The 12,540-nt window shown below is 46.0% G+C and overlaps 1 protein-coding gene across 2 annotated transcripts in view; it reads right to left on the bottom strand.

Moving 5' to 3' along the window:
* ADAMTS10 (ADAM metallopeptidase with thrombospondin type 1 motif 10) overlaps positions 1-12,540 on the bottom strand; it is a 70,637-nt gene that overhangs the window by 21,909 nt on the left and 36,188 nt on the right. For both annotated transcript variants that reach the window (XM_050986195.1, XM_050986194.1), the window contains exons 8-12: positions 11,289-11,332; positions 8,583-8,688; positions 6,681-6,827; positions 5,400-5,541; positions 2,995-3,102 (exon numbers count right to left, since the gene is read on the bottom strand). In XM_050986195.1, coding sequence (XP_050842152.1) covers positions 2,995-3,102; positions 5,400-5,541; positions 6,681-6,827; positions 8,583-8,688; positions 11,289-11,332 — 547 coding nt within the window. The remainder of the gene's footprint in view (positions 1-2,994; positions 3,103-5,399; positions 5,542-6,680; positions 6,828-8,582; positions 8,689-11,288; positions 11,333-12,540) is intronic.

The raw sequence follows: 12,540 nt of genomic DNA on the forward strand, positions 1-12,540 counted from the left end.
CCCTTCCCTTCCTTCCCTTCCTTCCCTTCCCTCCCTTCCCTTCCCTTCCCTTCCCTCCCTTCCCTTCCCTTCCTTCCCTTCCCTTCCCTTCCGCCTTCCTGCCCTTCCCTTCCCTTCCCTTCCCTCCTTCCCTGCCCCTTCCCTTCCCTCCCTTCCCTTCCCTTCCCTGCCCTTCCTTCCCTTCCCTTCCCTTCCTTCCCTTCCCTTCCCTTCCCTTCCCTTCCCTTCCCTTTCCCTTCCCTTCCCTCTCTGAAGCCCCTTGTTACAAAGCATTACAAGTTGGGAGAAAGGGATTGTTAAAAGTGGGAATAGCCGGTAAAAGGAGGGAAAAATGCCACTGTGGGTTCTTGGGATGGGACAGGTGAAGCCATAACAACCACAGGAGATTGATTACATTAAAATAGAAGGATCTGGGAGGAGGAAATACCCAGAGGTTTGGGATGTGGGCACAGCCGAGCTTGGCTTCCGCTTTCCCTGGCAGAGCATCAGGATTTTCTCTCTCATTCATACTTTGAATCCCTGATCCTTCTGTCGGCTCTCCCAGGGCAAAGGATAGCCAGGGAAGTACCTTGAGAGCTGGCCCCCCAGCCAGGGCTGAGGTTGGGACACCCCATCGCTCCAGCTGGGGACACGCTGACCTTATATAAAATGCATCTTCCCTTTCCTTCAAACCGCAGGCCATCAAACCACTTCCAAAAAATTAATGGATCCAAAGGATAAGCTCAGGGAGGTAACTGGGGATTCAGAGGGAGCCAGAATCCTCACAGGGAGCAGCTCCCACAAATCCTGGGTGCTGTGGCTGCTTCATTTCCCTTCCCTCAAGGTTTTTGAAGAAGCCTGGTTAAAAAGCAGCCACAAAGTGGGGGGAAAGGGATATTTAAAAGTGGGAAAAAGCCATGACTAGGAGAGGAAAAAATGCCCCAGTCCCTGTGAGTGTGCAGCAGGAGGGATGTGCGGCCCCAGGAGCTGTCTGCTCCTCTCTGCCCCCATTCCCAGCAGAACTAAAATGAAAATAATTGTGGATTTGTCACAGCCATGATCTCCCCTGCACACCAACTCCTCCAGCTTCCTAAGGATCTGACATGTTTCTTGGGAATTACTTTTCTTCTAGTTGAATGGGGACATCCCAGCCCTGATTCTCCATTGTCCCAGTGTGCAAAGCCGCTTTGTTTGAGCGTGCATTCACTTTGTTCTGGGAAAATGGGTGTAGGAGGAGCAGGGAGTGAAGCAATCAAGGCAAAATTCATGGTCAGGGAAAATCCTGCTCTCTCCCTCCCAGCCAAGTGTAAAAAAATAAGGTTTCGTCATAGCCAGTTTTTCCTATGTTCCTCTGAAAGCAAAAATCTGGGAAAACTGGGGGAAAAACCAAAAAAATCCCTTTTCTCAGACCAGCCAGGAGATCCCAGGAGATCCCAGGAGATCCCAGCAGATCTGAGGACAAGGTGCTCATTTAAGGACGTGGCCTTCCAATGAGATCCCTACTGCTCCTGAAACAATCCATGGAAACCTTGCTGCTTTTCAGGAGCAGCGTGCCCTGTCTGAGGGTATCCAGGAAATGTTCAGCAGGTTCTTGGTCAGTGAAGAAACTGGGATGGGCCGCAGAGCCCCGAGCTGCCACTCCTGCGTTAGGTCACCTCTTTTGCGCACTCAGGGTTAACACCAAGGAGAAACTGGCGGACAAAGCAGGGATTGTCCCTTCCACATTCCACACATCCACATTCATAAATCAACATTCCTATTCCCCATTTACATTTCATATTCCACATTCCACTTTTCCATATTCTGTATATCACCTTCCACATTCCATAATTCCGCATTCCACACTCTCAACCACATTCCATATTCCCCTTTCCACAGCCCATATTCCACTCACATTCCATGGCCCACATTCCAAATTCCACATTCCATATTCCACACTCCACATTCCATATATCACATTCCATATTTCACTTCCCACATTCCATATTCCACATTCCACTTTCCACTTTCCACATTCCCTATTCCACTTTCCACGTTTTCTATATCACATTCCATATTCCACATTCCACATTCCATATTCCATATTTCACATTTCCTATTCCACTTTCAATGTTCCATATATCACATTCCATATTCCACTTTCCACATTCCACTTTCTATATTCCATATATCACAATCCATATTTCACTTTCCACATTCCATATTCCACTTCCCGCATTCCATATTCCATATTCCGCATTCCACTTTCCACATTCCCTATTCCACTTTCCACATTCCCTATATCACAGTCCATATTCCACATTCCACACTCCACATTCCATATTCCACTTTTCACATTCCATGTCCCATATTCCACACTCCACATTCCATGTCCCATATTCCACATTCCATGTCTCATATTCCACATTTCATATTCCATATTCCAAACTCCACATTCCATATATCACATTCCATATTTCACTTCCCACATTCCATATTCCATTTCCCACATCCCATATTCCCTATTCCACTTTCCACGTTTCCTATATCACATTCCATATTCCACACTCCACATTCCATATTCCACATTCCACATTCCATATTCCGCTTTCCACGTTCCACGTCCCATATTCCACACTCCACATTCCATATATCACATTCCATATTCCACATTCCATAACATTCCATATTCCACATTCCACTTTCCATATTCTGTATATCACATTCCATATTCCACATTCCACACTCTGTATTCCAGAGTCCATATTCCACATTCCACAGTCCATATTCCACATTCCACATTCCACATTCCAGCACTTTGGACCAGACCTTGGGGTGATTTCTGGGCTCCCTGGCCGGTCCCAGCTCCCTCCAGGGCGGCTCTGCCCTGCGGCTCAGGGCTGGGCAGGCTGCTGGGTGCTCCTAAACCACCCCCCGGCCCCAGCATGGACAGTGATCCCTTTTCAGCTGGAAAAGGGGCCCAGCCCTCCCTGCCAGCCGTGCCCGTGCCCGTGCCCGTGCCCAGGGCTGCCTTACCCCCTTGTCGATGGTGTTGGTTTGGCAGATGGTGCCCTCGGCCGCGGGGATGCTGTTGGTGATGCAGCGGTTGCTTTTGCTCAGACACCACAGCTCGCTGCAGACTTCCTGCAGACAGCCGGGTTGGGGAGAGACACAGAAACAGAACCCAGATCAGGACTGGCTCCTGCCAGGGAGGCACCAGCTGGGGGGGACACGGGGACACGGGGACACTGAGCGTCCTCAGCATGGTGGGGACCGCGAGAGACCAAACCCTGCCCCTGCAGCCACCCCAGGGCCACTGAGGGCTGTCCCTGTCCCCTTCTCTGGGCTCAGCCTAAGCAAACCAAGCACAAGCACCTGAGCAAGCCTTGCGGAGGAAAAAATTAAACTAGAAACAAGTCTCAAAAGATGAGCTTACAAAAAAGACTAGATACTTCAGAAAAATGGAACTTCAAAAATACATTATAGCAATACCCACAAAGAGTGATTCTAAATAATCGGCTTAAAAGTATTTACAACATAGTGTAGCAAAAACTGATAACCCAAGAAATGCTTATAATATATTGTAATTAAGAAATAGTTAGCTTCTGATAGTAATAACACAAATTATAGTTCTATATTAAGGTATTTATTATATTTAATATAATATATATTATGTATTTTATATGTTATTCATGTATCTAAAATATATATTATTTAATATATTAAATATTAAATATAACATATTATTATTAATATACTATGCTATACTATACTATAATTATTATATATAGTAATAATAACGATAATATAATATAACTAATAGTTATAACTAAATATATAACTAATAATTATATAACTATATATATAACTATATATTTATATAATTATATATTATAATTAGATATTTTATATATATATATATAAATAAAATATATACGTTATCTATATAATCTCACTCTTCACATGAGACTAAAAATAGAATGAAAGTTTTTAAAATGCCAGTAAGTTGTCCCATCTCTAAGTAAAAGAAAAAAAAACCCTAATCCAACAGAACAATCAAACCACAGAAAAGACAACTTCAAACCAATATCAACACCTGGCAAGATTTGCAGCAGCTTTTAAGAGAAATCAATTAAATCAGATCTATTTTAAAAATTACAAATAATGAACTTACTCCACTTTTTAACCAATTAAGGGGGAACTGTAACACCAAATCTCCCAAAACTTTAACACTTAAAGCTCAAAAAAACCCTTAAACCCTTCTGGCTGTGGAGGTTCCCTGGGCTCAGGTGGCTCAGCCCAGGCCACCTCTCCTTGGTGTCACCTTGGTGACACCTGAGCTAATCCCACCTGTCCTTGTCTGTGTGGGGGTTTTTCACAAACAGGATGGGACTGCTGGGATAAAATAAATCAATAAAACTTCCTGCGGTTTCATTGTGGCATAAGATGGAGAAGGGTTTATAATGTGGGAAACTGAACTGATAAGATGGTGAAGGGTTTATAAAGAAACTTCCACAGACACAGGAGGGTTTGATCTGCAGCCTTGGAAGAAGTCTGGATTGATGTAAAAATACAATACACAGACATTAGAGCAGAAAAATCATAAACTTATGTTCCAATAGTTGTAAGTAAGAATTTGCTTTAAGTAAGTGTGAAACTGTATTGATAAGATGGTGAAGAGTTTATAATGTAGGAAACTATTGATGAGATGGTGAAGGGTTTGTAAAGAAACTTCCACAGACACAGGAGGGTTTGATCTGCAGCCTTGGAAGAAGTTTGGATTGATGTAAAAATACAATACACAGACATTAAGCAGAAAAATCATAAACTTGTGTTCCAATAGTTATAAGTAAAAATATGCTTTAAGTAAGAAACTGCATTGATAAGATGGTAAAGAGTTTATAATGTAGGAAACTATTGATAAAGTGATGAAGGGTTTATAATGTAGGAAATTGTATTGATAAGGTGGTGAAGGGTTTATAATGTAGGAAATTGTATTGATAAGGTGGTGAAGGGTTTATAAAGGTGTGGTTGTATAGAAAAACTGAGTTTAGAAGTTATAATAGAAGCCTATGGGTGTACATAGGACAGAAGCCACTGGACAAAAGCATCCACAGTGCAGCAGATGTGAAAGTGATAGGTTAGAAAAGCAAAATAAATTCTGTGGCAACTGTCTATTGGTTTAGAAATTTATATATAATGAAGAACTTTGACTACTTTGAGCTGTGCCTGACTGCTGGCTGCTCTAAAACCTCACAGCCTCTGAGCCCCATGTTTATCTGAGCAATAAATCATTCTTAGCTTGAAAACAGCCCCATCCCTCCGTTTCTAAGGGTGACAGTGACAGATGTGAGCAGCAGGGACAGCCCCAGGGACCTTCCCCGGCCCCGTGCCCCCTCCTCCAGCCCTGGAACCGATAGTAAAGCAGGAAGGCTCTCTACCCCGTATTTACACTGGCGGGATTTGACTCCGTACTGGAAGCGGCACTGCTCGTCGGCATCGTAGGCCTGGCCCGGGGCCACCGTGGGGTAGATGAAATCCTGCTTGGGGGGAGCGTTGTTCAGGCACAGTCCCATCCCCGAGCTGGAAGCACAGAGGGACAATCAGAGCTGAGAAAGATGAGGGGAGAGAGAGAGCCTGAGGTGGGGGATCGGCAGCTGATACTCCCGGCTTTGCTGGGCTGAGCTTGGCTGCTTGAGGGGACAAATCTGGGTCTGCTCTGGGTGAGGGAAAGTGCTCTGAAATCCTTCCCGGGCTGGGAAGCACATCCTGGTTCTGAGGTAACTCTGGAAGTGTTGATCTGAGGGTTCACAGAATCCCAGAAGATCCTGAGGTGGGAGGGACCCTCAGGGATGATCAGCCCAGCCCCTGTCCCTGCACAGCCACCCCAACACCCCCACCCTGAGCAGCCCTGAGAGCGCTGTCCAAACGCTCCTGGAGCTCTGGGACCATTCCCTGGGGAGCCTGGGCAGTGCCCAGCACCCTCGGGGGGAAGAACCTTGCCCGGAGCTCCATGCCAAGCCCTGGCCCAGCTCCAGCCCTTCTGCAGGCTGTTGCCAGCCCTTGGTTGTCCTCGTGGTGAGTGTGCCCGGACAGGTGTGCCCAGGCAGGTGTGCCCAGCACCTCAGGTGGGCATTGGGTGGGCAGAAGGGCTGCTCTCCCACCCAGCTGTGAAGCCCCAGCTCCCCTCTCCAAGCCCAACCTCCTGCTTGCCAGAGCTTTGTAGGAACATCCAAATTTGTCCAGAACCACCTTTCCCTCCCCTTTCCTCACTGCTCTCTGAGCTCCCCCTAAATCAAAGCTGCTGTCATCACCCCCAGCCCCAAATCCTGCTCACACCACGTCCCACCAGAGGCTCCTGGAGCTGGGGGTGGCCAGCACAGAGCACGAGGAGCAGGGATGTGCAGCAGGCACAGGGCCTGCAAGGGCCCCCTGGCATTCAGCAGCCTAAGATAGGAAATGCCAAATAATATAATATATATAATAAATAATAGAATAAATAAATAAAGCTCTCCCAGCCACAACATAAATGGGTTTAGATGTTCAACAGGATGGGAAAAACTAAAAACCTGGGAAAGTCTAAAGGAAGGAAAGAATGTGACTCTGGGAGACAAGGCAGAAGGTTCTGGGGGGTTTGGGGGGGGTTTTGCTTTGGCTTTACCCCCTCCTCACAAGAGGCTGGGGGAGGCTGGAGGGGGGGCAGGGAGGGGTGGGTTCCTTACTCCAGGAAGCTGGTGATGTAGTCCCTGCTGCAGGTGGACCACACGAAGGGGTTGGTCTTCATGGTGATGTGAGCAGCCATCAGCTTGGCCGTCTCCTGGCCCCGCGAGCCGCAGCTGTTGCCGACCCCGTCGTGGTTCATGCCAAACCTGGGGAGCACCACAGCACACACCTGGGCAAAACTGCTTCCTCCAGTTAGTAAAAAAGCTACTCAAACTAATCCTTTACACAACTTAACAACAGCTCTCAAGAGCATTCACACTGCTTGATGTGAAAAAAGCGAATTTTTAAAATAGTTTAAATTCCTTGTGTTGGATCAATAATGTGTTTTATGGCTGATAGTCTAATGACAAACTCAACTTCCTTTATGAAACAGGTGTTTCTCAATAAGGAGATAAAGTTTGCAGATTTTTTTTTCATTAAGACCCAGTTATTGGGAAAATTTATCCACCTGGGGTTGGACACACCTGGATGGTCCACAGGAAGGGTGAAAAACACCTGTGAAAAACACCTTCACTCTGCTGTGAAAATTTCAGAAGTTTAATAAAGGAAGGGATTTCAGCCTGTGAAAAGCATGTACACTCTGCTGTGAAAATTTAAAAAGTTGAATAAAGGAAGGGATTTCAGCCTGTGAAAAACACCTTCACTCTGCTGTGAAAGTTTAAGAAGTTTAGTCAAGGACAACAGGAGACAATGACCACAGACAAAGGTTATTACTTGAGTTATTATAAAGGTTATTACTCAGCCAAGAGCACCCTGTAATCTTTGGGGATACCCCTTAAATACCTTTCCCTTCCATCAGCCTGTTGCATATTCATAAACCCTCATGCACAGTAAACTGTCCCCACACTAGTTTACATGTTCCAAGAACTCTTTAGTCTGTCTTCTTGGGTCCTCCTTTTAGGAGCAGGTGTATTCCTTGGGTGTGGCTTTAGTCCTTTTTTTATCACCTCCAGTTTCTGTTCCTCACTGCCCTCAGTCAGTGAGTGCTGATGGGTGGCAGATCTGTACAGGTGCCCTCATTATATTTTTATTGGATGTTATCCCACCCCAGCAGACATTTAAACACAAAACCATTTATATCAGCTATTTCACTGAGCTTAATTAACAGCAGAAATAAAAACAACATCTTTATAACAAAGTTACTTTAACACCACACATATAAAATCCATTTTAATATTTGTGAAAAGCCAATATTATATAGTATTTAATATATGATATATAATATAATATATTATATATTATATTATATATAATATTTTATATAATACTGGATATATAATATAATATATATATTATATGTATATATTATAATGTAATTAATAATTAGATATTATATGATATATAATGTAATATAATATATTTATTATTATATAATATCTATTATAATACAATTATATATAATTCTAAATTTAATTAATACATTATAAACATAATTATATATCATTATAATATATATCAATATGTATTATTGATATTTTAATGAAATATTATATGATCTATTATAGTATATATATTTTATTAGATATTATATATAATATAATGTATATATAATATGCAATATATAATATATAATATAATGTAATGTAATGTGGTGAAATTTAATATAATATAATTATGTGACAATATATAATATAATATTATATATGATATTATAAATAATATATATTATATAAATATTATATAATATGTCATATTGGATATACAGTATTGGATATATATTATATATTTATTTATTTATTCTTTTATATCTATATATATTATATATATACATATATATTATATATATATTATATATATTATATTGTATGATATAATCTGTTATAGATTATAGATTAAATGTATCTATAGGCAGGCCCTGGTGGCAGGGCCAGAGCAGCAGGAGCTGCAGGAGCTGCACTCACGTGTGGCCGATCTCGTGGGCGATGGTGAAGGCCGTGGCCAGCCCGATGTCCTCGTTGATGCTGCAGCTCCTCTCCCGCTCACACATCCCCCCCACGGGGGCCAGGCCTGGGGAGGGGACAGAGCTGTCACACAGGGCCACCACTGCGTGGCTGGGGGGCGTTTGGGGCTGCCTGATGTGCTTCATGCTCTGTAGCACTGAGCAGCTGTGGCCCCAGCCTCTCCACAGGGAGCAGCAGGCACGGCTTCCCAAGGATTTTCCCTGGGATCTTGTGGCGTGAAGCTCTATCCTGTCCCTCCGGATACAGGGATAGGATATTGTGCCAACTTCTTCCTTCCCTCCCCCTGCCCCCTTGCCCTCTTTCCAAGTGCTGTCTGTCCAGCTCCACATTCCAGCAAGGGCATCGTGGGATTGGCAGAAGTTCAGAAGATGCTTCTCAGACCTGGGGTCATTGGCCTGTCCAGGTGTCACTGTCCCCTGAGACCCTGCCCCCTCCTCACCTATCCTCTCCCTCCCCCCTCCCTGTGGGTTTAAAAGGCACTGGAACCATGTGGTCGGGATTCTGTTGGAGCTGTTACTGATATTCAGAGCTCTGTGACCCTGGAGTAAATTCTGGATTTAACCCTCTGGCAGAACCCGCTCTCTTTCTCTTCACCATCACCTGAACTTTTTCCACTAGAGGTAAACTGAGTTTCTACTTTGCTTGGACTCATTCTGAGTGCCTGACTCCCAGCCAGCCAAGGGTGGCTCTGAGGTGAAAAACCACAGCTGCCACCTTTGAGCACTAAGGTCAGACAAGCCCAGGCACGCTCCTCTCAGCAATATTGGGATTATATTCTAATACTGGGAAGTTCAGAGAAGAAGAGAAAACAATTCTTGTCTCTGCCTGCTGCTCCTGTTGTTTGGCACATGTGGAATGTGTTATGGAGATTGCTTACCCAAACTGATTTGGTAATTGGACACCAGTGAGGGTTATTCTGATTCTTTGACCAATGGGATCCACTCTCTGGAGACAGTCACGGGTTTTTCCTTAGTGTTCTTTGGTATTTTATCTCTTTAGTTTGTAATTTAATACGGTATTAGTGTAATACAGTATAGCTTAACAAAGCCATTGTCCAGCTCTCTGAAATCTTTGGAGTCATGCACATTATTCCCTGGCTGGGGATCACCTGTTTCTATTGAAAGCAGTTTCTTCTCACCATTGCACCGAGCTTTGGGATGGACTGGTGGCTCTTACAGGACATGGTCACTCAGCACTGATGATGAATTAACACTGTCAGGCTCAGAAATGCTAAAAATCCTCTCAATTTCATGTCCAAATGGTGCAAAGGGGAGCAGCCCTTGGCACAGTCCTGGTGGGGGAATCTCAGATGGGCTGCACCAGCTCTGGGGCATCCAAACCTGGCCAGGAAGGATCCAACCAGGATCCAACCTCGGTTCTGCCTGGCACCCATCAGGAATTATAAATTTATAATTCCCACCAGGAATCCAGCATGGCTCATTTGGAGGACTGGGTGATGCTGAAATTCCCCCTGAATTGTGACAGCAAATTCCCTCAGCACAAAGTGTGCCCCTGCCCCGGGCCAGGGCAGGGCCTGGCTGTGCCAGGGAATGATTTCAGCCATCCCAGCACCTCCAGCCTCAGGTCAGAGACCCACCAGCTCTCCCCACAGTGACGCAGAGCAGAAATCCCTCCCTGCCTGCCCAGTCTAGACCAGGGTGAGACAAAAGGGGACCTCCAGCCAGACAGGGCTGCAGGCTCTGGCTGTGACAATAAAAACTCCCTTTGCAGTCATCACAAAACTGTCAGATTTCTCCCTGCTCAGCCTGGAACTGCAGCAGGCCACGGACAAGCCCTAAAAATGTGAGTGGTTCTTAATCAGCAGGCTGGAGCTGGAGCTGTTCCAGGGATGGAGCAGAGGAGTCCCAGGGCTCAGCCGAGCTCAGGGCTGGTGGTTTAGTGCTCACAGAAGGGACAGGAGGCTGGGAAGCACTGGTCTGGTGCTGGGGCAAGGGCTGCACCTTCACTGGGAAGGGATGGAACAGCTGGGATGGGGATGGCACAGCTGGAAAGGGGAATGACACCGGTGGGATGCTAATGGCACAGCTGGAAAGGGGAATGACACCGGTGGGATGCTAATGGCACAGCTGGAAAGGGATGGCACAGGTGGAAAGGGGAATGGAACAGTTGGGAAAGGGAATGGAACAGTTGGGAAAGGGGCTGGCACAGGTGGGAAAGGGGGTGGCACAGGTGGGATGGGAATGGCACAAGTGGGAAAGGGGAATGGAACAGTTTGAATGGGGGTGGCACAGGTAGGAAAGGGAGTGGCACAGGTGGCATGGGGATGGAACAGCTGGGAAAGGGAATGGAACTGCTGGGATGGGGATGGCACAAGTGGAAAGGGGAATGGAACAGTTGGGAAAGGGAATGGAACAGTTGGGAAAGGGGCTGGAACAGGTGGGAAGGGAATGGAACAGTTGGGAAAGGGAATGGAACAGCTGGAATGGGGATGGCACAACTGGAAAGGGAATGACACAAGTGGGAAAGGAGTGGCACAGATGGGAAAGGGGAATGGAAGAGCTGGGATGGCACAGCTGAAAGGGGGTGGCACAGCTGGAAAGGGGGTGGCACAGCCCACCCTCATCACATTCCCGAAGTTCTGTGTGCTGCTGGGGGCTGCTGAGGGGGTGTCAGAATTTGACTCACCCAGGGTGCCACAGGGCTTGTTCTTGTAGATGCAGATGTCGTACCTGTGAAGGAGAGAAGGCAGCGTTGAGGACACTTCTGATTTTGGGGGTTTTCATTTTGCCCATGTGTTCACATCCAGACCATTCCAAACCAGTCCCTGGAACACTTCTGGGATGGAAACAGCAATGGTGACAAGTAGGACAACACTCACTTTGCCCAGGCTGAGATTCACTGAGGGTTTTAATGACATTTCCTGCCCTTTAACTCTGAGGCAGGGATGAGCCAGAGGTTTGGTTTTGGTGAAATGTGATGGTAGAGCATGAGCAGGGAAGAGAACAGAGCTGGAGAAGGGTCTGGAGCACCAGGAGCACCATGAGGGAGCTGGGAAGGGGCTCAGCCTGGAGAAAGAGAGGCTCAGGAGGGACCTTGTGGGTCTGCACAGCTCCTGACAGGAGGGGACAGCTGGGGGTGTCAGGCTCTGCTCCAGGGAACAGGAACAAGGACAGGAGAGAAAACAGCCTCAAGCTGTGCCAGGGGAGGTTTAGATCAGATTTTAGGGAAAATTTCTTCATGGAAAGGATTGTCAGGCATTGGAAGGGCCTGCCCAGGGCAGTGGTGGAGTCACCACTCCTGGTGGTGTTAAAAACAAGAGCAGATGTGGCGCTTCAGGATGCGGTTTAGTGGGCAAGGGGATCCGGTCAAAGGTTGGGCTTGATGATCTTGGAGACCTTTTCCAACCTTAATGATTCCATAAATCAGCAGGGACAAGGTTATTCCTTGTCCAAGGTTATTCCAGACCTGGAGCTCTCTGGGTTTGGGTGGGTCCAGCTCTGCTCCCCAGCACTCCGGGGAGGCATCGGGCACAGGGGGAAGAGGACAGGGCCAACCTCTGCTCAGGTCTCTTGCAGGAAATTGCATCAATCAAACACAGAAACACAGAATCCCAGCATGGCTGGAGTTGGAAAAGACTTTAAAAAGAATCTCATTCCACCCCCTGCCACGGCAGGGACACTTCCACTACCCCGGGGTGCTCCAAGCCCCCTCCAGCCTGGCCTTGGACACTGCCAGGGATAGGGCATATGAAACTCTGATTAAAAACAAAACAAAAATAAAGAAAACATTTCAGTTTGAAAACATGTTCCATTTCAAACCCCGCTGTGGTTTCATGAAAACGTTCAAGTGGTTTTTTATATATATATTTTTTTTTTCAGTTCAGTTCTTTACTGAGAATTTTCCAAACAAATCCAATCTGGGTTGATTCAAGGTAACT

Source organism: Serinus canaria, chromosome 28 (genome assembly GCF_022539315.1).
Source record: "Serinus canaria isolate serCan28SL12 chromosome 28, serCan2020, whole genome shotgun sequence".
Classification (NCBI taxonomy): Eukaryota; Metazoa; Chordata; class Aves; order Passeriformes; family Fringillidae; genus Serinus; species Serinus canaria.